Below are 25,738 nucleotides of genomic sequence, written 5' to 3'. Positions count from 1 at the left end.
AAGAAACAAACCAAAAATACCTAGGAATTTAACATATCTGCTGTTATATGTAGAAGCTGGCTTTATTACTGGAAGAACTCCCCTGGGAAAACAGAAATTACAGTAACACGCGTGGTTTTTACTGTTCACTAAAATAGATCAAGTGAATGCACAAAAATGTTTTTCAAAACAGAAAGGCAACATGTTGTAGATTTGAATGTGAGCTGAGAGTTTAAGTCTCTTTATCCCTTGTAGACCCAATCCAGTGAGGTCTAAGTGTTTACCTTATGCTACAGAATGAAACCCACAATTAATGCTTTAGGAACCAAATTGCATACCTCATATCTTGTATCAGGGAAACCCTCAATGTAGGCAGAGTAATTCCTGTATCAGACTTTCGTCTTTCTGTTCCACCACCAACTGGAGTGGAGAAAATACACATAGTTAATACAAAACTACAGTAATAGTCTGCAATGCATTTGTCTCTACATACAGCTGAAAACAATCTTAAGCAGCTGGTAACTGCACTGTTTCTGTACATTGTCATTAACTCTGTCCTGGAAATGTAGAAATAAACAAAATGAAAATTCTGAATATATTACCTATTCCTTCCTTAACCCAGCACTGAACTTGGGAGATCTAGCTTCCTTTTTTTATTTTGTATGTGAAATACCTTAACTTAAATCTGTATAGCAGTGAGTTCTATTAGTAAGAAGTTTCTATGGATAGCTCACAACCAAGAACAATTCAAATAAAATTAAGCTACAATAACATATTCAATGCAAAGAATGCCATGCATTTCTGTGCTCTGATCAAACCACTTTGTGGTGACACATTTTGCTCTCAGGAATTTGTGCCTGCCAGCCAGATTGTTTAGTGCATTACTCATTGAAGCTTACTAAAAAGTCCTTTCATGGGAGAGACTAGTTTGTCCATAAATGCCTCTTTGAGGACAGATCACACAAGTTCCCATCTGCAGGATCTGAACTGAAGAATCCTTGCAAGATGATCCACTGAAGTTCAGAGACTTACTACAATACCCCAGCCACTGGGCAGGGACACCTCAAGGTTATCAGAAAACCTCTCTTAAAGCACACAAGTAATTTAGTGATTGTAAGGGGCCAAGGCAAAGCATAAACTGAGCACATAGACTGCTGGACAGAGATTAATCACACAATTTCTGAACTGCACCACCCACCAGTATAAAGATTTACTGAACATGGAGTTACTTATACTGGGATTTGAGAGACAGATCGTGCTCACTGAAAGAAAAAAGTCAGCTGTCTTATTCCCAGCTCCACACATTCAGCTTCTTCAGAAATTATCTCTTGTGGAGACACTGCTTCTCCTGCCTCACTCAATGATCACTAAAAGGGAATGAAGGTAGTGCACATACATCAAGTGATTTTCCAGACAAGGATGGAAACTATGTTCCTTTGCCTCCAATGATTTCAATCCATTTTGTCCAGACATCAAGACATCCCCACAATGATTATGAGAAGTCTCAAAATCTAAGTGTGGCATTAGCAAGCAAACACACTGAAAATCCTGCATGTGGTTTCATGTGGTTGCACTGTTCCTCCCATGGCTGAGTTCATTTGCTGTGATGGACTTCTCATGGAGTCACCTGTGAAGTACTCACCTGGAGACTCTGCACTGTGTTCTTGCTTCTCTTCTCTCTCCTGGTACTGAAGTAAATGGGACCACAGTGCAGATTTCCCCTGAAAATGGAACAGGCAGTAGGTTGCTTTAAATAAACCAGGCAAAAAATATAACCAATAATGGCCAATAAACTTGGCAGAATAATGGAATGGCATTTGAATGGGTAAAATGTTCAGTAATGAAAACCAATCCTTCTCTCTTGAGCCTCTCAGGGAGAGAACCATCCCATTGATCCAGCAGTCACACCACCCACTTTGTTTCTTTGTCCTCCCTCTGGGTTTCCTTTGTGAAGGTTGAAAGGGAATAAACCAAACATGTACTGGACAATATCATCACAATTTCCAGTGGGGAAAACCCCAAAACAATCCCCCCCACCCCCCAAAGAAAACCCAAACACCCAAAACTCCTCAAACCTTTGCAAAATATGAACCAGAGACACTGATCTCAAAGATACTTCCCGCTTTATCTTGGAGTTGTACCAATGAGTAGCAGCTTAAAAAGCAGAGATGACATACAGTATCTACCAACCTGCTTGACCTGCAGACCATGGCTCCAGATTCTTTCTAGAAGATCACAGAGACTGGCAATCAGTGTATTTTCCTCCAGACCTGTTATGTTGGCTTCTCCATGTCCCAGCTCAACTGCTTCATGGCCCATTTTCTCTACCAACATGCGTTTAGTCTATTAAAAGAAAAAATCCCAACAGTTTCTAAGAATATTATCCAACAAGGGACAGAATTTACAGGTGGGTTTGCTTACACATGCTTAATCTAGAGACCAATGCTAAGAGAGAGAAACGTCAAATCTATTTGCAGAGATTGTAAATAACAAAAAAAGTATATATAAAAAAATTTGCTTGATTACTTTGAATCATAGAATACCCTGAGTTGGAAGGGACCCAGAAAGATCAAGTCCAGCTCCTGTGACTGCACAGGACAGCTCCAAGAGTCACACCATGTGTCTGAGAGCATTGTTCAAACACTTCTGGAACTCTGGCAGACTTGGTGCTGTGACCACTTCCCTGGGGAGGCTGTTCCAGCTGTCCTATTTCTATACCCTTTATCTGTTGTCCTATTTCTATGCTGGTGATTTATTACCAAGCAGAGTACAGAATATATCATCAGTCTTACTTAGCTTCTGTTTTAACTCTTGTTACAGCCAATAAAGTTTAACACTCAGGTAAGGCAGTATACTACTAACTGCAACAAACACAAAGAAGCTGTATATCGGTGGCTATAAAAGCTTTTTCTTACTAGGAATTGTTAGACTTCATCTGCTCTGCATAAACAACATGCACAAGCCACTTCTGCTGAATCTTCCCTTTTGACCATGGGTCTCCAGACCATTCTGTTTAGGCTACATGTCAATATGAACAATTAAAGGAAATCCTCCAGAAGATGTCTGGTCATGCTGGTTCTCCTTCCTGTCCCTTCTACTTCTTCCATCAACTTCAACTGATCATAAACAGAAGAGCGAAAACACGTTCCCTTCTCTTCTAGCTGCTGAAAAACACTACAGGGATATCCACCCTGCAATAACCAGGTATTCCAACAGAACAGTGCCATTCCAGCTGTGAACCAGAAGAACATCTGCAGGTGCTATTTGAGCTCTCTGCAATCCAGAGGAGAGCACACAGGGAATGACCTACCTTCATGCGACATTCCTTCAGCAACCCTTCCACAAATTTCCAGTTGGTCTGTGCAATCACAGCTGGAGAGAGGTCTGACAGTTTGGGCTGCCTTAAATTTTTACCCAAACTCCTTGCCTCCTGCATGTATTTCTAAAAATAAAGAGAATGCTTTTAGATATTACAGGTCAGAGTAACTCTCCTCATCCTAGGCAAGCAAGGTGGTAAATTAAGTTTGTGTTAATCTAGAAACACAGTCTTGTTTGTTTGATGTTTAGGTGTCAAGCTGGAGAAGTGGAGTGATCCCTTTTGACAAGATAAAAGGCAAGATATTTTCCTGAGTCGTACAGAATCAGTCAGTGAATTGTGCTGTTAGTGACTAGCATGAAGTTAGGCACAACGAGTGCATGAAGTGTAATACCTCCCTCACTCAGCAATAAAGTCAAAATTCAAAGAAAAGTTTATTACCACTGTTATTTCTCAGTTTAACAAAAAAAATTAGAATTGTCTAATTATATATTAACTATATAGGAATTAACTATACATGAATAGAAAAAAAACCCTTGAAAATAAATTATAAGAAGCAGAAATACACTAAGTGAATGAGAAAGATTTCATCCATTACTTTTCATCTAGATACTTTATGCAGGAAAAATGAGACTTGATCTTATTCTCAATTAACTTCTTGATTACAAGTGAAGCTCATTTTAAACTGAACTGACACTTGGGATCATTCATGTTCTTACAATGGTAATTGTTAAGTATGGACAAAAATCAGTATACTCTTTAAAAAAAGATCCAAGCTATAATTTAAGACTTTCAAACTTTCCTGCTCCACTGCCTTGTCTTTAGGGAGAGGGTATTTTTTGTTTTGGTCTGTTTCTTTGGGGTTTTTTTGTTTGGTTTTTTTTTTTGTTAAGCCAAAATCCACAAACCAACCAGCAAATGACCTCTGACCCCATCATCAGTGAGAGAGCTGCATGCTGAGCAAGGCTCAGAAGTTGGCCACAACTATCAAAATGTTGTTCAAACATTATTAGTGATTTTTTTCTTTAAAAGAATGAGAAGATAATGGAATGTTGCCAAATAAAAGTCAAAAACCAGTGCTCATAGCCTGGTGTGGGGATGCTCTGTTTCCATAGTGGGTTTTTGTCCAGTTAATGATGCCACTCTGGGGGATGGTATTTGACAATGACCAGTCTTTCCTGGAAGGAGCACATCATGTACCTCCAGGGAATTCTTGCTGCTGCTGGCTGGGGTTTTTGGGGAACTGAGAGGTCATTATGGCTGCTGCATCCTTGGAGCTTTCTGTCTGGGTAGAAAATTTATTCCATAGAATCACAGAACGCTTTGGGTTGGAAGGGACCTTAAAGATCACATAGCTCCAAACTTTCTGCAGTGGGCATGGACACCTTCCAGTAGGTCAGGAAAAGAAAACAATGAAGTTAATTAAGTTAACTGAAATAGCACCTTTTTTTTTTTTTTTTTTAAATGGGAATACAGTTTCTCTGATGCAATCAGATTTTCTCAACACAGAAATATGGACCAGAACCACTTAGCATCACCCCAACAGATCAGACAACAATGAAGGGTTCTGCCATGAAAAAGCTGTGTTCCACTGAAGTTCTCAGTTAGGTAACTACAGTTTCACCAATATTGTAAGCATTTTAAAATAGTTCAAAAACTACAGGTAGGAATAAAAGAAAAAAGTTACAGAGGATGAAAGTGTGTTGTTCAGCAAGCAACCTCGCAAGTGACTTCCATCTCAGTGCAAAAATTAACAGCAAAACCAATGAAAAAGTAATACAGGGAATATATAACTAGAAAAACTAATATTTCTTTTTAAATGTGAAGGGATAAAAAGTGTGGTTATAGTCTGAAGAGTACAAAACACAGATAGCCTCACTTTATTCATTATATATCTTCTTATTATATTAAAATTTAAAAAAACCAAATCTCTAAGGGTCCAGAGAAGAATAAGGGCGGGCTGAGAGACTCAGTTGATTGCCCTTTGCCTGTTCATCAGCATCCATGCACCACCACCCTCTTGCACACTGGGACACAATGATCAGCAGCCAGAAAGCAATGCTTTTGGGATCTGACATCCTAAACTGAATTGCCAGGCGAGCAACATGCGCAAAAAAAACCCCAAAGCGAAACAAAATTGTTGTCTTTTAGCTTTGGAGCCACTGTGTTTTCCAGGGAGCTGGTGTGGAAGCTCCTTTCCAGCTACTCTTCCGATTATAACCACACCTCCAAGCGCTACAGGGACGTGCTCATACTCTACAAGAAAGGGGCAAGTTTGAGACGCAGCAAAGACAGAGGTTCCTCATGCTAACAACATCTCAAAAGCAGCTTTCAACAAGAAAAACTAAAACATACCAGGCAGCATTCAGAGAAGGACTTTTTAGGAGGCCGTGCAGGAGGGGGTGGTCCCTGATCCCACTCCCAGAAGGCCATTGAGTTCTGATGAAGCAAAAGCTCCTCCGATGGCTAAGAGGAGGCAGATGCCCCAATGGCAGAACAGCCAGAAAGAAAGAGGAGACAAAGCAAAAGAAGCATGCATATGATCCACAGCCAAAAAAAGAAGAAAGTAAATACATGACAAAATACTGAACAGGCTCTGCTGCGATATACACGCACAAGGCACTGTTTAAAATATATTTGCAAAGCCATGTTAGCAAAAATAGCAACAAACGGGTACAAGTGCTGTTTTGCTGTGTTTCCATGAAACATCATTCAAAGCTATGGCTGAAGAGTCCTCTCATCCACTCAGGTTCTTTTGGAGGGCAAACTCCAATACTGACTGACATTTTTCACTGAGTTTTACCACAAAACAGCATGAATGTTATATTTTTGCTAGTGACATACATCAGAAGCATACAGACATCAATGGAAAAATGTGGCAGAAAACATTTAATGAAGGATGAGGAACTGAAAAGATGGGAAAGAAACACATGTATGTGACTGACATTTACAAGATGCATGGGAGTTTCCAAGCTTTAGGCACAAAAAGGCCCCAAAGTCTTAACCTTTCAAATAGGCATGCTCATGTCAGAAATCTATGTAAGAGAAACAAAAAAAGTTCCTTTAAGAAAAAAGGAATCCTGCCTCATTCACTTCTACAGTGCTGACATTTATTCAAGGACTTGACTTTTCCAGAGACTTCCACTCTGGCCAGAGTTTGACAGCTGCACTGCCAGGGCTCTGCTGTCTGCATGCAGTAAAATGGCCAGGGTCTAAATCAGCAAATAAGCCATTTTCCTGATGACAATGGGGCTGTCTTGTTCCAAAATAATAAAAGCACTTTATTTATGTTGTGTGCTTCACAGTTGTACAGCATCTGCGACAAGCAGCGCAGCATCCAAATGCCTACAGAGACCCAACCAAACCATATGGCAGTCACAAAACTGCCCCAAATAATAGGCACATTTTTGTCCAAATCTCCACCTCCTGGATCACAGCTTGTGCTGCCCTCAGATGAGGCCACCCACCTCCCTCATGTCGTTGTCCAGCCCGATGTGCTCCGAGTGCTGCCGCAGGCGGTCCTTCCTCCGCTGCGTGGTGGTGCTGCGGCTGGCCCAGCGGCTGGGAAATCAGAGAGAGAGAGAGGACACGTGTGAGCAGGAGAAAATCAGGAGGGAAAGCCTGGGTCAGGAGCTGAAGGACATCCAATGGGTCTGCAGCAAAAGAAGGGAAAGCCCAAGGACCTTGCAGTAAACGCGGGTGAGAGCTGGTGCCTGATTTCCCCATGGGAAACCATCTGTGAGGTGACAGACCAGCACTAACCCAAGGGACAAAAATCCTGATGGAAACGTGCCCAGCTGCCTGCCAGGGTCTCCAGTGAGAGCTCCTGGTACCTGAAATGCAGGTCATGCCACAGCATTATGCCATCACCAGGTAAGTCACTGTACTTGGTTACCCAACACCACTGCTACGTTTGACAAGAACGGTGTCTTCAGCAAAATTAAAATACAATGATTTATTTTGAGTAGCAACTTCTAAAATTTTGATATTTTGTGAGAAGTGCTACTTCTTCTTTCTCCACATTCTGTGGTACTTCCAAGAAATATTTGGACAAACTTCTCATTGCCATTTTAACAACTGTTACTGGGTGCATCTAAAGGTTATAAAACTATCTAAAGGTTATAAACAACACTGATGTTCCTGGGATTAGTTATGTTGCTATTTTCACCTTATCTTTCTTTTATTTTTTTTTATTTTTTTTTAAATTTAGTTTCTAAGTACAACAGAAAGCCTGGGATCTTTTCTACCTGCTCATGTATGTCCATGAATCTTTTGTCTCTCCACACAGGTGGTATTGGTGACGACAGCAGTCTCCAGATCCCAAACCCATGTGTTTCTGTGTGCACCCCAAACAGATGCACAGACAAATAAAACTTGGGATCTAACTCTTTGGGCAAGGAGTTTCAGCTGGTGACACAGGCAGATGAATGCCTGGGGAGGAAACTCTTGCACAGAGCTGGACTTGGGTTCTGACATCTTGGGCAAAACACTGGGGATGTGTAGGGAGGGGAATCTGACCCAAGAGTAGTGCAGGGATGTGGCCCCTGGTGGCCAAGAAAAGCCTTCTGCTTCCAGAGAGAAGGACTCTGCAAACATATACATAACTATCTTCATCAGCTCCTTCAGAGAGTCAACCAAAGACTGAATGTTGGCTCACCACACAGATACAAAGGGAAAAAAGGCCACAGGAATTGTTGTTTTAAAAGTCAAACTGAAGTCCCATCGTACCTCACAAATAACATAAGAAAACAAGTACAAAGGAATAAATCTGGGTCTGCATGTAATTATGGTTCATCACCTCAGTATCCCATATGACAACACATTTATTTTTAAAGCAATTTTACTTTTTTGTGGCCTCGAGTCTCTGCTAACACAACGAAACAGCCCAATATGTGTCTGCACAGCAAATGCTGATACCTTCTCAGAGGAACACATCACTGACATAAGTGTCTTTGCACCTCCACAGGAGTCTCAAAAATGTACAGCCCCTGAGTTTAATAAGTCACCATTTTAATTTATTTTTTTTTAGAAGCAACAGCCAAAACCTCATTAGATGATTAAGAGAGGGGGGAAAATAAACCCCTACATTTTAATAATTGCAACCAACAGAAATCCCACAGAAAAACACTCTGTGGAACCAAGGATAGAAGGTATTAATGTGACTTTAGCCACTTGGCTCTGGAGACCTTCCATTAATTGAAAGCCAGGACCATGTTTATGTTTCACACAACAGAATGCCAATAACACACTGGAAATTTAAGTTATAGATCAAATATTACCCCATATCATAATTTTTCTGTTCCAATTTATATGCTTATTTTCTGAATTCTAGACAGAGCTTGGATCCATCTCCACCCTGCATTTCTGCATTTGCTGGAAGATGAAAGAATTACTTTAAGTGTCCTTTGAGGGAAAACATCTCACCAAAGGTAAAAGCAGAATGAAAGCCACAGAATAATTACAGAATAATACACCACCATTAAAGCATTTTCAGTTCATTCCAGAGCTGTACCTCATCTGGGAGACAGCACAGACCATTTTCCACATTATTAATCTGAACTATTTGAATGTTTTAATCATACAAAAGTGAGGATTGTTGGATGTTTATGAAAAAAAGACAGCTGCTTATTAGCTGGAGCAATTACACACAGCGAGCTCCCTCTTTTCCAAACTCTAAGTTAAGGAAGAGGAGCTGTTGAGTCACTGGGTGAGGTCTCTGTGTTCGGATGCTGCCCTGAATCTCTCTGGGAGGTTGGTGAAGATCTAACAGCAGATAAACAGGATTAAGCAGCTAAATCTTTTAAAGTCTTTTCTTTACTGGGCCACATAGAATTTTCCCAAAACAATGCTTCACTATTACAATAACCATTCCTTCTCCTCAGCAGTGACTGCATTTTAAATTGCTCTTCCTCTCCCTGTGATCACTTGAAGTGATTTTAAGGGGATAAAAGCCCCAGTGGTTGCACCCTCTCCTCATGGCTGCTGAAATCCCATGTGGGTACCTCTGCTGGCCCTGTCATCAGCTGCTGCTCTATTCATACCTCAGCCCAGGTGCTGCCAAATCAGCAAGGAAAGCTGTTCTCCCTCCAGCTTGCTGTCAGCCCTTAGACTTGGGCTTTTCAGATAACCACTGCTGCCTGTGCTCAGCCTGGATGCTGCCCAGGGACTCTCTGCCCCCAAAAAAGCCTTCCCCCTTTAGTTTTTTGCTGGCAGGGCCATGAGCATAGACTACTGGCACGTTTTGTTTCCTCCCTGCAGTGCAGGCATTGCTACAAGCAGCAGGTCTCTGGGGATGGAGCAGATGCAGCTCGGGTGCGGCGCTGCACGGAGCCCAGGGACAAGCTGCCCCCGTGGAGAAGTGAGGAAAGGCTCATTTCAGTGAGTCTGTCTGCATCTAACTCCCATGTCCACAGATGAATGCTCCTCACCCCCAGGGACTGCAGAAAAGCAGTGATATTTCAGAGGAGGGACCAGGGAAGACTGTGCTTAGTTCAGCATATGGAAATGAAGGCACCTCCAACTAAGACCTTTGCAACAGGAAGGCAGTCAAGTCAGTATCGTTTAGTATCAAATTAGACCCAACAAGCACAGGAATAGGTTTGCAGAGGTTGGAGGGAATGTAATGGTGACATTTGAAACATCCCATGTTAAATATCATCTTTTACATTTCTATAATAAAAGAGGTGAGGCAGTCAGCAGCAAAGCTGCACTGTCAGAAACAATCTAGCAAAACAGCACCTCACACCAGGGACTGGCCATGCTGTACTGAGACCATGTGTACATATCTCTTTCTTCCCTTCTCCCCTTTCTTACCTTCTCCCTGGCTCCCCTTTTTAAAGCTCCCTGGAGAAATGAAGAAACTGTGTCTTCCCAAATCAGACATGGGTGGAGCAGGCAAAACATGAACATGCTGCTAGAGAACTTCTTTCTCAGAGGGATTTAACCACTATTGCCATCACCATGAAAATCACTACTGGAATTTACAATCCATTTACAGTGATAATGGAGAGAAGGAAGGAGACAAATGCACAGGACAGAACCTAAATCTCCTCATATACACCATCTGGTGAGGCAGGCTGCTATTTAGGTCTACAAAACATGACAATACCCATTCTACCTATATATGTCCATCAAAGGAGTTATCTGAGTTTGTTATCTGAGTTTCTGCACTCACAAATTAGCACATAGCTGCCCTACAGCCTCCATCAAACCCCCCTTGAGCATGCACATGTTAAACACACACAGGCTGCACATCAAATTCCTTGGGCTCAGATGTAGTTTGTGTGGGACTACACAGAGATTCCAAGTAAAACACATGTCAGACCAAACAAGAAAAGGAATGTTGAAACTGAGCTCCACCTGATCATGGATGGGCTGACAGGGGAGGGGATCCACAGCGTAAATCTGCTCCACAAACACTGCTCCATGGTAAGGAGAATGAAGGCTTAGATGGAGGCTTAGGCACCTTTTCCATCTCTGCCATAGGGTAGAATAGGAAAGCTTTGAAACTGCTCATTAGGTGGACGAAAATTAGTAAAAAGCCCTAAAGAGAGTGGCCCTGCACTGACAAAAAATAAGTGATTTTAAAGGGTGGCACACAGAGCTGTCATCCTCTGCAAGGAAGAGCTGGAGTGAATTGCCAGCATCACCTCTTAAGCCCTGAGGAACCACTGTCCTATGAGGTATTTAATTTGCAAGTCCCTTGAGACACTAGTACTGCTCAGGAGACAGCAAATGGAATAGCAGATGCAAGGATCCAATACCCATTTTTCCCTGTCAGATTTAATTCTGCATAGCTATGTTAAAATGAGATATTAACTCAAAGAAGTTAATTGCACCTCTCCTGCCTTGCATCAGTTGAGCAGAGGATCAGTAGCTCAGGAGACTCACCCATCAGGTTCCAAATCACCACAACATGTATTTCCTTTACAACCTTTAACTACAGATTGTCAGTCACACTTCATTCTTGAAAATGAATGTATTTGAGTACAAGTGGCTCATATTTTCATTGCACCCATCAGTGGTTTGCTACATTAGGTTACCCTAAGTATAGTAACTGCTTGTTTCAGATTTCCTTATGTAAAAGTTGAGCTTTTACTACTCACAAAATGTAAATAATCTCAGTGCTCTGTGTGGATGGCTCACTGCTGACTCATTCCATGCTCACCTAGATGCACTGCAGAGATGCCACTCTGTATTACTTGCAATTGTTTGGCTTGATTAAAAAAGAAGATAACTTCATTTAACACGGCCTTAAAACAGTACCCAACAGACATGGGGGTAGTAAAGGCCATATAATATGAAGCACTCATTAAAAGGGAAAGACCATTTGGCATACAAAAAAATAATTTAGTTAAAACCAGAATAAATTCTGCCATCACACAGAGATACATCAACCCCTTTGCATTATATATACATCATATTTCCTTGAAAATCATTATCTGATGTTAGATGCTAGCAACAAGTAAACAAGAGTCTTGTTTAAAAATGAGAACCACAGCCCCAGGCAGATAAACCCTTCACAGCTCCCAACTTGAAGGAGGAAGCCGAAGATGAAAGCCACAGGATAGTGCCCACACAAGTCATGTAACAAAATGGAGTACCAAAATGAACCATACACTCCTAGTGCATGGGTTTTGTAAATGAATACTGACACAGTGGTCAGATCAGCAAAATGCAGCTTAGGAACAAATAAATGCCTGGAGAAAGCAAACAAATAACTTCTGAAATCTGCTTCATGGATAAGAGCAACACATCACTCAGCAAAAGTCTGAGGTTAGAGGCCAAGTACAGTGAGATGTGTGCTTGAAGACTGGGACTGTGCAGGAAAGGTAGGACACAGAGGACAGACAAAAGCACAAGGCTCACAGGAAGCTGGGATGCAAGCGAGAGGGCTCAGGTAAGAAGTGGCCAGGGCAGGAAAGAGGAAACAGGTTGCTCAGGAAAGTAAGCAGGGAGGAAAGCAGGGTTCCAAATAAATAAGTAGGGGGGTGGAAAGCAGGCCTAAACAGAGAGGAAGGCAAAAAAAGGGTAATTACAGCCATTTTTAAAATGTGTAACAAAGCAAACCCTTCATTTGAAAACCAAAAGAAAGAAGAAAAAAAATCCGTTCAGTTGTTCTTTGAAAGCATTCAATACAAATTGCCAGAATGCAAATATATTCCCATGCTTGGGAATCACTGTTTTCCTCTGCAATATTTAATCTCATTTATCAAGCTTCTTAGTACAAATTAAGTTACAAGGTAATCAATTAGATTGAAAACACAGCTTGTTTCATTGTTTTAATTTTGCACTGTAAGCATATTCCCCCTAATTTCACAATTAGCTAATCAAAAACCATGCAGTGTTTATGTAGCTTGGCTTTTTGTCATTCAAATTCCACTCCTGCAAATGCACCAGCCAGTGGAGTCCCAGCTACAATTTTAAAGCCTGGCAGAAAATGCACACAAGGAAGAAGGGAACACATTGAAACCACAGTGTGGTGCTGGGGTTTGAGAAAGAAAATGAGGGCTCTGGAAACCACAGCTCCTGTCCAGAATAATAGAGAAATAGCCTGTTTTCTCCTGGGATGTTTTCTAGGAGGACTTCTGCAGAAGCCATCGCTTTACAGGGTCAGAGCAGAGTGGAGGGGATGCTTTAATACCCAGAGGAAACCTGCAGCTGCTCTCTGTAGATGCAGAAGGTTTTCCCATGATGTGGGGGATGTATCAAAGACGAGGAACACAGCAAGTCCCTCAAGTGGGGACACTGCTGTCTGATGGGAAGGAAGACAGATCTGGGTGGGGTGTTTTGGTTTGGGTTTAGTTTAAATCTCATAAAGGATCTAGAACTGATACAAGAAGTGCTTGCTGTCTGCCATTATATTTGTGATTTAGATATAACATATTACACATGCAACAGCCCAGTAACTGACAGAGGTATCTCCAGTGCCCCTCCTGCTTACAGGAAGCTAGATAACATTATCAGCTCTGGTTATATATTTGTTTGTTTATCAGCCCAGAAAGGGAAGCAATAAATCCCTGATTGCTGGCCACTGGGGACATGTTTTCATTAAAACAGCTTTGAATTGGTTTATTTGCTACTGTCCAGCAACAACTGACTGCAACATGGGAATTATTCCCCATTTCCCAAAAATACACTTCCATACAAAATTCAGGACAAAATTTGCCATGTAAAACCGAAGCCTGCAAAAATGATTCTCATCTACACAGCAATATCCTTTGCATTAATTTTATAATATAAATACACAGTAGTTACCCCTGAAGAGTCTGGAAATGTAGCTGGAATGTTCTCCTACCCCATACCCACATGCAACACTCCAGTCCTGTGAGTAAAATGTATCTTTAATCATACACTGGGAAATTCAAGTTAATGGAAGGCTATACTTCAGTTGATTTTGTGGTCAGAAAAATCATGCTGTATTTGCAGAAAGAATGGAAAAGCTGTTCTATACATGGGTGTAAAATCAGTGAGAGAAAGAGTCTTCTCAGCTGCTCACATGAAAACCAGGAAGAAGAAAGATATAAACAGATGGTTTTGAGATTTTCCAATTACATGCCTTTTTTGGCAACATACACCTGGAGGAATTCCAAACATTTGTCACTTGGACACTGCTTTGTAGGAAGTAATAGGGTTTTGGTACTTACAAATTCTGAAACATGCTGCAATCTAAATCAAAATTATCAGTCAAGGAGTTAAAGTCATTTTATAACAGGTACCAATTTAACAGAAGCAAACCTCAAAAGGCATAAGCAAAACTATTTTTAAGTGACGCTTATTCACAGATTCACTAAGATTTGCAATAGAGAGAGAAGTTTTAAGCAACTTTAAGCAGGTTGGGCACACACACTGTTGCTGACACTGTAAAACTGAAACCCACCCATAAGGGTAAGAGGCAGACTACTAAATACAGCATCTCACAAGATGAAGAAATCCTCCATTCTTCAAAGGACCATCACCTATACAATTTTGTCTCCATTTGCAGGAAGACTGGAAGCAAAAGAACTTTGAAATATGTGTTTCTCCTTTTTGGTTGATCCTGGGGTTTTTTAGATTTCTGTTAAAGAACTCCATTTCTTTAAACATTCAGTACTTAAGGATATCTTATCTTTTGCAATTCTTATTAATAACTTGCAATTCTAGCAGGTTATTAAAAAGATATTTTATTTTATTATTTATTTTATTAAAATGCTTAGCTAGCACTGGTATGCACAAAAGGTGTATAAATAGAACAGAGTGGGCACCTCAAGCAGAAGCTCAGAGCAGCATGTGTGCATGCACATGTTTAAAACAAGAGGTAGTTTTAATATTTGGACAATAGCAGTCTTTGAAGCTTTTGGATTTACCTGTGCTCCCACATTTTGGCTTCCAGAACTGAGAAACTGAGGGCTTCAGCTGATAATTTAATGAGCTTGTAATCAACGATGCACAAATATTTCACTTTTGAAGAGGGAGAAACCCCTCATTCATGGGTTTTGAAGGAAAAAGATTAAAAATAAAGGAATTCACAGCACTTATTTTGTATCATAACTGCACAGATGTAAAGTGTATCAGTGCTCCGGGCTGCCATTTCACATTAAGTAAATGAACCATGTAATGGCATGCTCAATTCCACAGCTATAGGTACCCCTACCCTCTTTATCAAAGTGCATCACAGAACCTTATCAGACCCAGGAAAAGAAACCCAGGTACAGAACTACATACTTTCCACCCTCACCAAGTTATTCTTCCAGGGTACTCCAATGTGGCAACTGAAAGAGAGCTATAAAAATCTCTGGGTCATGTAATAACTGCTAAAGAAAAGAAAGGACCAGAGTGGACACTAATTTCATCCCACATGATGGTGTCAAGGTTCCAACACCAAAATGTCTTTCAGAATCTGTATTTTGACTTGAGATCCCGAATTACTGTATTCAGTGCAAAACAGCCAAACAATTCATTTGAAACTCATGAGACCAATTACAAAGCAAAAACTACGCATAAGAAGACAGAGTAGTTACCACTCAACAGAAAACAGCAGTGAGGAATCTTCCCCAAAACGGAGCTAACGCTTCCTGACATAACCCAAACTATGGGGATATTTTCAAAAGTCGCAGCCCATTCAAACCAGAAATGGAAACAGCTATTGGGCTCATTAGACTGGCTACATGCCATCTAAAGTTAGGACTTCTCTCCAATGATGTGAGTCGTTTGTATGAGAAACCTGCTTTTAAATCCAGAAAATAAAAACCGCGCTTACTTGTTATTGGTGGGTCCCGTTGCCAAGACATCCGACTGCAGCTTTGGGAAAAATCCTTGCTCGTATTTCCCTTGGCCAATCTTCATATCAAGCAGGTGAGGGTGGATGGCCGTGTGGTCAATCTTCATCAGCCGCTGCTCGATAGACTGGGCTGCAGGTGACAGTCACAGGTGAACAACTGCGTCACAGCCCACCCGAGGGCACGCGCTGCCGCAACAGCGGCCGTCATGCTCAGACCCCTGAAAACCCACTAGAAAGTTAAATAGTGACCTTAGACACAGAAATCTGCCACTCACAGAGGTGAGGAGACACTTGTGCTGGAGGTTTTTTAATTTTGCTTTTAGTTTCTTTACCCAACACAACGAGCACTGGTGCAAGCAAGTTAGCTGTTAAGCAAGCAGGTATTTACAGGAGCCTATGAGTTCCATTAGGAACTGGCAAGAGCAGTGCAAACTTTCCCTGAAATTCCTTCTTTGATTTTAAGGCTTCCTCAGCATAACACAGACATCCAAGGCCAGCTGCAACCCCTGTAGGAATGGGCACCTTGCTTAGCTCCAGACACTTTCCCTGAGTAGATACATGGAGGGGGACACCTGAGTTTTGCAAATATCTGGGACTATAGTGATCCTCCTCCTGAAACTAGATCTGCCTTCACTGGATGACAGGCCTTCAAAAAAGCATAGCTAACCGCAGCAAGACATGAACAGCATCAAGAGGATGAGCAGACCCTTGGAAACAGGGAAAGCTATGGTAAGATGAGAGAGGGCTCCCTGAAAATCTCAGCTGCACTGAGACCAAAGCAGTTCAATCCTTTGCCTCAAGGACTTGAGGGTTTCAATCTCAAACCTCGAGCAGAATGAAAATAAAACCTGTCACCCTCTTAACTCGTATGTGTGAGGTGTATGGGCGAATTCAGCGTTTAATTAGCAACTTTAATATTCAACTCCTTCTAGCTCATCTATTAACAGGCAGGCCTGCTCCTTCAGCCTATCACAGCTAGTGAATACAGATGCAAAATGTGGAAGCTAAAACTGTTTTCCATTTGTTAAGAACAACACAGAACTAATTTCCTATTTTATAAAACTGTGATGGGAAAGAAGCTGTCACAAGATTTGCATACATTATCATTAGAAACTCAGCAAGTATTTTTTCCCCCTCTTAAAAAAAATAAATATCAGTTTATATGGTTCCATTTTGGAGAAAAGGAGTGGGTAGTGTGGGGTCAGAGGATTTGAAGGGTTCTGAAAACAGTTAAACAAACAGGTGCTGGATCAGTGCTGGGGTCACATATACTGTGAATAGTAAATATGAAGGAAAATTCATATTACTATCAGTCTGCTGCTTTTCACAGGACAGAAAATGAGGTTCTGGTGCCACAATATCTGCCAAAACTAGACGCTGAATAGACAGCTGACCTGCAAATTAGAATTGGGTTTAGACAGAAAAAAACAGACACAGATTTCTATTTCTGACATGTTTATAATAAGTAAAACAATGAGGGAGTTAAACCAAAAAAAAAAACCCCATGAGAAATGTGTTTGCCCTAGCTTACTAATACGTGTTCCAAGACATTTAGGAGTATAATTTCCCTGTATTACCTAGAAATTAAATAAATACTTGCACAAGCATTTAGTAAGAAATTCAAGTATAATTTGAAAAGGCATCCTGTGACAGTAATGGAAAAAAATTCCAAGCCTTCAGTACAGCGTATTGTTCATTAACACTGAACATCTATTGCTGGAGGTACTAAATATGCCACACAGGATTACGTCCCCTGCTGCTCTAACCAAATGGTGTAAGGCAAAACAACTTCTTTTTATGGGAAGGGGGAGACAAGGCCAGTGGAGCAGACACTGGGGCTCGACTCCTCAGTGTGGCTGGCACTGGTCCCACCACCAGGGTGAAGGAAAGCTCTCCTGGCAATGGAACAGGAGCTGCCTGAAATGAGAAACTGTGAGCCAGTTCCATTTGGGTTTGGCTTGGTTTTATTAAAGGCACCAGCCCAGGAGAGCTCAAAGGGAAGGTAAAGCCTCCTGACATTTCTGGTGTTTAACAGCACGCTAAAGTTTTTGCTTAGATGAGACAAGACACTGCTGAGTCCTCCTCAGGTAGCTCTAGGACTTCCTCATCAACTGCAACACTCAGATGACTGAGGACCTCTATTTCTTGGTGGCTGACATTGTACTTTTGAATATTTTACCAGCCCATCTGAACATACCTGCTTCTTTCAAAGTGCTGCATTTCTGGTAGTTAGATGTCCGCAGTGCAGGGGCCCTGACATTGTATAGCCTTATTTTCTCAATTCGGGAGTCAAAAACTCGTAGAAAAGGGTCCTTCTCTTCCCATTGGGACATTATCTTATTGTCTATGAAGGTTGCAAACATCTGTGTTTCGATGAAGTGTGAAAGGAATGGGAGGTAAGGCTCGGGTTGGTCCGAAAGGAAGGAAGCCTGAAATACAGAACAGCTCATTAGGTCCCACCCAGCACTGATGTGCCCAGCCATCCTTCGGCACAGAACTGATCCAGCAGCCAGCAGGAAGGCTTGGACAAGGCTTCCCCCACCATAAAAACACCTCTCAGAGAGCTGTGAATCCATCTGCAAAGGGGTTTGGTTCACAACTGTAAGAATTAAGCAGTCAGGGATGCTTTGTGATAGCTGCAACAAAGGGAATATGGAGTTACTGAAGTAGTGCTCATTCTGCCTGCTTTTTCAAAGCAAGCTAGCAGCTATCACCCCCAGGAATGAACCCTGAGAAAGGCATGGCAGACCATCACATGTACCTCCTTGGGACCTCTGGTCTGGGCATCGTTGCCTGGGACCATATCACTTATTAAGGTGTCACACATATCAAGAATGCTACAGTGCTCCTCAGCTGATGCTCTTCTGGATGTTACACAGGGCAATTAATCACAAATTTCCAATTAGAACTGACTGTGCGTCTAAGTCTCTCACTGAGCTTTGAAAACCCTAAAATTAACAGCCCATTTTATTGCAGAAGCACTAGCAGAGATGGCCTAAACAACCCCATCCTTTAGAATGCTGCACTGCTTAATGCCCAAAAACAAACAAACCAAGAAAAGGCATTGCAGCAACTTTTTTAAATAAAAAACTGACTCAGATCAGTATTTAGTCTGTTCCTCACTGTTCATCCTTTTAACCCTTTCCTTAGAGAAGGACTTGTATCTAAGAGATGATGGCTAGGAACACTGTCCTCTTCATAGGGCCACTCAGCAGCTGTGCAAGCTTCCCAACATTTCCCATTCCTTCTGCTATCCTCCCATCTCTTCATATCCCCATTTCCAGCCTCAAGGGATTCCTTTTCCCTCTTGTGTATACACTACAATGGAGTCACGACAATACTCTTTAAGTGAAAACCTTCTTCAGAACATTACCCATTACAAAAAACCTCTACTGTGACATTAGGGAATATGGAAGACTAGATTTGTTTTTTGTCTCAAGTGTGCACCTTTCCTCTCAAAGGAAGAAAGTAAGACAGAAAAAGAAGTCACTTTGAATTGCTACCCTTCCACCAAGGCCACAGGAGCAGCCCCATGATCAAGGCAGAAGCCTGCCAGCTTGGTTTGTACAAACCAGGATGGCTCTGAACAGCTCAGTGGATGCGCTCCAATTTACTCTGGCAGGAGATCTGGCCCTGTGTAATGGAAATGGACAAATCTCTCAGTGAGGCAGATGAGGAACGGCAGATTAAAGAGTACCTAGGCTATATATACAAATACAGCTATCCTCCCTCCCCCTTTTAGATGGAGACACGAATACATGGGTATCTTTACTTTGTCAAAGTTTTGCATTTGTTCCCTGTTTGTCAGCCACGACTCCATGTCGGGGGCAGCCTGGATGACGAAAGCCTCATAGTCTGCGAACATCTGTGTGAAGCGGTTAGCAAAAACCTCGCGTAGCTGCACGTTCAGTTTGTAGTCCCTCAGCTCCAGCTCCTCACATGACAACTTCCCATCCTTCTCCTCTGTGAGGGGGGCACTGATGGTCATCTTCTCCATGGTCACGCCCGTTCTCTTGGCCAGGGCCTGCAGGCGGGCGATCGTCTCGTTGCCTTTCAGCAGCTCGTACATGTTGAGGGCATTGCTGGGGATGTTCCCGTTCTTTTTGTCGTTCACCAGGTCACTAAGAACCAAGTTCTTGAGCTTGGTGGCGCTGTCACTGCAATGCAGGTTGCCTTCTGGAGGGATCCCAAACTGCAGGAGAACCTCGGAGATTTCCTGGATAAACTCCAGCTTGTTGGGGAACTGCGGGAATTCCTCTGGCAGTTCGATGAAGTGGTTATCGATGTCAACAAAGCACAAGTTTGCCTGAAATACAAACAAAAGTTTCAAAATGGATGCTCAGCACTGAAGTGGTTCCTCTGTGATGCAGCCTTTTCTCCCAGGGTGCTTCCAGAGAGAAGGGTAAGTGCACATGTATGCAGGACACTTTAGCAGTGCTGTCTAGCCCATGACATTTCAGACTCCAGTAAAGCTGAGGGTCAACTGGATGACAAATAAAGGCTCCTGGCCCTATCCTGTTTCCCCAGGACATGCAGACCCCAAACTTCTCAGCACAAAGATTTCATATGCCCTCCCAGAGCAACCAAGGACACACCACCAAGCAGGAAGTGCGGCACCACTTCTCAGCCCATGTAAACACCCTTTGTGTGAATTACTGCATCTCACAGGCACGTTTATTTTACCAGGATCCAACTGCAAGAACCCTCTGCAACTGTGCTACCAAGAAATGAGACATTCAGAAATGAGAAAGATGATGCTGCTTCAAGCAAAACTACAAAAGAGGGTCCCACAGAAATCCTTTGGGATTATGTCTGAGTACAGCTTTGTCTACTCAAGGCCAAGTCTTATTTCCCCACTCCCTGACCCCCTGTTTCCATGGAGGGTTTTAATATTGGCAGTTCCTCTGCCTGAGATTTAAAGAGAGTGCTCTTAGCTTTGCTATGAGTGGAGATGGATCTCAGCCCACAAGATTAAAGCTAAGTGAAGACATTAATCTAGCAGAGCAGATACTTTTACCAGGAAAGTGTCAATGGATAGAAGAACCCCACATAAAAATTAATTACATTGCAAATGCACCCTCAGGAATAACAGCAGAATGAAAAACAGTAATTGATCTTCTGAACAGCAGCTTACATCTGAAATTCACTGTCTGAGTGCACTGAGTAAAATCTTAAACCAGGTCAGATTCCCAAGGTGCTGAGCTCTGATGCTTTTTATCCTGGCAAAAAACTGCAGTACAGGAGATGCAGAAAACCCATAGGGCAGCAGCAGGTCTTTGTTACCCTGACTTGGCCATTAGCACAGCTCCTCCGCCTTCTCCCAGGCACTTTTAGTGCTCTTTACCTCTTACCAAACACCCCAGACTAATCTTCAGATTATGTGATGATAAATGATTTATTTTCCTTCATTTTTGAAAAGGTTAATTTCAGCAGGACAATACATTCCACAGCAAAGATGTTCATAATATATTGGATATTTCAGGGACATGTTTATTAACATTAATCACCTTTCACATAGATACTTTAAAGTTTATTAGGATTCACCTGGTAAAGCAGAAGTGTCCCTTCAGCTTTTTTGTATTAAATTTAGTCTGTACAGAAAAAAGCATTTCTTCATACAAAATGATTTGCTTTATTTAACTGTGCAGCTATTACACAGTTGGGGTTTGCGTCAGTACAGTTCTTCAGCTCAGGGACTGCCTTCTTATCTATCAATATTTCATTTCAAAGGCTTTTTAATTTCAGCTCTGCATATCATTTACAAAATTTGAAAAATGAGATTTGGATTCAGAAAACCCTTGGGGAATTGGTCTCACTTCTCTCTTCAGAAACATCTGATGATTAAAGTTAATGCAGGGAGATTAGTAACCTTAAGACAGCATGATGGCCAGTTGTTAGAATTTTTATCTCTAACAAACAAATGGTTTATATTTAGAGCAAGAGCTTGAAAAGCTAGCCCCTAGCCTGAGCAATAAAGGAATGCTGATGTGAACAGCGCTTCATCACTGCTCGCATGCTGAGGGATTTTTTATTTTTTATTGTCTAGAGAATTTGAGATTCAAGATCTTCCCTGTTCAATATGTCTTCTTTCTCTCCCTCTACCACAATTACTGGACCTGTGGTATTCATAAATGCTGGTATTTTTCACTCATTTGTTCAACATCATGGAGGGGGCAGATTCCATCCCACTCTTACTCTTCCCTCCCTGGTGATATTTGTTATTCCAATGATAGTGCAATATTAAATACTGTCACATTAAAATTTTAATTTATGGAAAATGACAGCTTAATCTGTTAACCAAAAGCATGTGACTAATAATTTTAAAAATCGTGGTAATTATGTAACATAAGCACGGTTTTACTGAGGAACATAGCTAGATAGCAGCTTTGCTTCCACACCAGTAGAGATTTCATGTGCTTCAGTCACTGTATCCATGAGGTAAAACTTGATTTGCAGTTCCATGCCACTAAGGCTGACCCAGTCACCTTCATGCAATATGTAAAATAGACCTTCATTAAAAATTGTATTACCCTGCCCTGTTTGTCCCTCCACTTCCACACAAAACCTCCCACTCCTGCATATTCTCCTCTGCTGCTGCTCCCATCTGTCTTCTCAGTCAGAGCAGGTACTTGGAAGCCTTAAGGACTCTGCCCCCTCAGCAGAGCCACTGTCAGGAGATGTTCCTGCTGTATGAGCAGATACTCTTGGGGTTCACACTGATTTTAAGAAGAAACCGAAGTTTAAAAGCACATGGCATGCTCTGGTTCCAGTCACCATCTGGAATGCAGACAGGTGAGCCATATCCCAAAGATTCTGCCATATGGCCAGGTTAAAACGTGAAGCATTTTTAATCACCTTCAGCAAATTTTGAGGGGAAAAAATCTCCATTTCACTCTCCACACCACCAAGGATTTAACCCTGAGATTAAGAGGATGACTCCTCCTTTCTATTTTTTTTCCTCTCTAAGGGGTTCATAGGCACAGTATTAATGCAAACCTGGCCCAGTGATGGAACACATGAGCTCAGCCACAGATGGGATGGGGCTGTCAGGACAAGGCACACTCCAAAGCAGCAGGAGGACAAGGACAGGTTTACACCATCTAGCAACTGCACCTGAGATCCAGATCCATCAAGATCCTCCCCAAATGAAATGCTCTTTAGCCCCCTGTCAGTAGGACTGCGACACTGATGGAGTAACAGAACCTGGTGAAGCGTGTGATGTAGGGAAAGCCGACAAGCTTTGTCACAACAAACAGCAGAAAGAGAAGCTTTTGGAAATCAAAACAGTGAGTGGTACTAAATTAAGAAATGGACCAAGAAGGGCTGTGGAGACTTCCCTGCTATCTCACTCCACACTTTCCACAGAGCCAGAGAAGCCTCCTAACACCAGGCACTATTTTCCAGCAGTAATTCGCACAGCATAAGGCATTTCAGGACAGCAACCGCAAAGGTGGACACTGACCTCCTGAGGCAGCTCCAGCTTGGAGCGGTCGGTTCCCTCCTTAGACTGCAGCCCCATCAGGTAGGGAACAGGAGCATCCAGAAAATGCAGGAGAGAGGCAGGAAGGATGGGGACATACACATGCTGCCATTGAAATGGGAACAGCAGTGTTGTGATTCCCTCTGCCACCGTCATCAGGCGCTGATAATCTAGACATGGGAGAGAGAAAGATACAAATTGAATTATCTCCTTGTGTTCTGCTTTTGAGATCTGTTTGGCAAGGACATCAGTGACAAAACAAGACAGTAACCGTGCTTATATGGCAAGATGTTGTTTGGAAAAAAGGCAGTACTTAAAAACCTTCAATATTATTTAATCCATTAACACTCATTCTTCCCAAAAAGAAGCTGCTGAGCATAGATATTCATACCTTATCTAGATCCATTCTGTCATTAAATTAATTTATTAAAAAGATACCAAAAGTTCTGTCTCTAGTACAGGATAATAATACTCTAATTCCATAATAAGCCTGTGTTTTTACATGGGAAGAAGAAGAGAAAGAAGTGAACTTCAAGGAAACATTGTGGTTTCTTGCTTGCTCCTGCCTGCCTGCTTCTGCTCCACTTGCTACTATTTCTAAAGCTGAGTGTACTTGCCAGCCGACTTGTCTTGGCCACATACCAGCAGAAGTTTACAGTCCCTAAGTATATAAAAGCAGTGCTTTTAAGTTAAATCTAAACAGAAGCCTAATATACATTTAGTTCTCAAATATATTCTGTGTAGCTAGTATATTTATATTACATTACTTTCCCAAATTTGTATTTCACCCACTAGTTAATTTGATTTTAATAGGACGCTGTATTAGTTTTTAAATTAAAAGTTATTTTGGTTCAGCTGAGCTGGATGCTTCAGAATTTGGGTAAGAACAAATTATTTATCAAATATTTAGTTGGCATAATGCAATAGCACAAGCTATTTATTAATACAAATGAGTGGATAAATTGAGAACAAATTTTTAAAATCAGTAAATAAATCACATAGCAGTCTTAAAGAGATGGTCATCCTTACAGCAAATCTCAAACTGCAGACAATCCATCTGGAACCAGGTAAAGATCCCTGGGTTTGTAAGCTCCATGGCTGTGTCCAAACCCAAGCCTCATCTGTGCCAGTTGAGTCTCACAAGCTCTGGCTTGAGCAACCAAAAGATTTTCTCTCATACAGAGGCCACACCCAGATAACAACCCAGTGGGTAACACTTGGGTTGTTGCCCATCTCTCCTAATCCTCTCTGCCCCACTCCAGGAAATCAAAGATGCATGTATGAACATTCTGGTTCCCAGTCAGGTGAGAAGGCTTTTTCCTGCAGCCCCATTGTTTTTGCCTGGAGAGGAGCCCAGCTTGACCTTTATTTCCTGAACATCCCAGCCCAAGACCTTGGCAGACACCAACAACAGTAAAAGCGCTACCATCTGACACTGCTCAGCTATTAGGAGGTTACTGGGAAGATGTTCTTGAATAAATATGCAAATCACAACAACAAATTGCATAACCCATTCTCCTTGCTAGCACCTCTCTGTGGAAAACCAGACACAATCTGCAGAAGGTCAGCTGGCAGGGCAAAAACATTTTTCATCTTGTCTTACTAATAGCTATTCAGTCAGTCTTCAAAATTATTTTCATGCATACAAGTCAGTCTCAAGGTTACACCTCCAAAACACTCCCAGCTGCAGATCAGTGGCTTATGAATCCCTGCCCATGCAATGCTCTATAATGATACGTGTGCATTCCTTTCCTTGTTAAGGAGAACTTACACAAACTCGAGTCATAATACTTACTGGTGAATCTTGGGAGTCTCAACATTTCATAACTCTGAAAGCTTTAAAGACTAAAAAAAAAAATCAAATAGAGTGAAACACCTTCAAAGTCTGTTCTGATCTGCATAGCCACATGAAGAAACAGGTCTTGGCAGAAAAGTTGCAAAGATCTTTTTGTATAAGGGCATTCAACTCCGGAAGTGCATGCTGCCTTTTCTCTGGTGCTACTGATAATATTTAACATGGTCACTAGCATTTTGTAATTTTGTAAATTTTGTAACTAATTTACTACAAAAAATGCTGTTAAAAAAAAAAAAACAACAAAAAACTAGTGATGACTAAATTATTAGGTTGTTACCATCTAGCCATGCTTGTCAGTGATTAATAAATAAAATATATTTATGTACCCAGCAGTTTTGACTGAAGACAGGGAAGTTCCAGTTCCCTCCAGAAAAATAACATTCAAAAAATCTGTAAATATTTTTTTTTGTTATCTGTTCAAAGAAGTCAGAAACTCTAGTTACTTTTTATGTACTTTCAAGGTTTATGTACTGTGTGTACTTGCTATGTTCTGTACAAGGTTAGCCACCTATCACATAAAGCCTGAAATAATTTTTGATTGAGAAATTCTTGTACCTATAATTTGAGAGAAGCCTACATGGTTACTGAGGACAGCCTGGAAACAGGAAATTGAGGAAATGTGCTTGTGAGGTTTAGATTGGATACTGAAAGGGTTGTTGAGCATTGCAACAGGCTGTCCAGGGTAGGGGTTGAGTCACCATCCCTGGAGGCATCTAAAAGACATGTAAATATGGCAATTAGAGACATGACTTAGTGGTGGGCTTGGCAGTGTTAGGTTTACAGCTGGAGTTGATCTTCAAGGTCTTTTTCAACCAAAATTATTCTATGACTCTTCATGTTCAAAGCTCC

The 25,738-nt window shown here is 41.6% G+C and overlaps 1 protein-coding gene across 4 annotated transcripts in view; it reads right to left on the bottom strand.

Moving 5' to 3' along the window:
- The window catches only part of DENND5B (DENN domain containing 5B), a 103,712-nt gene that overhangs the window by 16,708 nt on the left and 61,266 nt on the right, over positions 1 to 25,738 (bottom strand). For all 4 annotated transcript variants that reach the window (XM_014256892.2, XM_005527901.3, XM_088054872.1 and 1 more), the window contains 9 exons: positions 23,017 to 23,204; positions 19,327 to 19,860; positions 17,752 to 17,983; positions 15,534 to 15,684; positions 6,763 to 6,856; positions 3,290 to 3,421; positions 2,170 to 2,322; positions 1,622 to 1,700; positions 318 to 399 (listed from right to left, as the gene is read on the bottom strand). In XM_014256892.2, the coding sequence (XP_014112367.1) occupies positions 318 to 399; positions 1,622 to 1,700; positions 2,170 to 2,322; positions 3,290 to 3,421; positions 6,763 to 6,856; positions 15,534 to 15,684; positions 17,752 to 17,983; positions 19,327 to 19,860; positions 23,017 to 23,204 (1,645 nt within the window). The remainder of the gene's footprint in view (positions 1 to 317; positions 400 to 1,621; positions 1,701 to 2,169; positions 2,323 to 3,289; positions 3,422 to 6,762; positions 6,857 to 15,533; positions 15,685 to 17,751; positions 17,984 to 19,326; positions 19,861 to 23,016; positions 23,205 to 25,738) is intronic.

The sequence above is a fragment of the Pseudopodoces humilis genome, chromosome 5 (assembly GCF_049639895.1).
Source record: "Pseudopodoces humilis isolate 2021_Gansu_Grassland_sample_001 chromosome 5, ASM4963989v1, whole genome shotgun sequence".
Classification (NCBI taxonomy): domain Eukaryota; kingdom Metazoa; phylum Chordata; class Aves; order Passeriformes; family Paridae; genus Pseudopodoces; species Pseudopodoces humilis.
The sequence above is the reverse complement of the archived record's forward strand: the minus strand, read 5'-3'. Positions and strand labels throughout refer to the sequence as shown.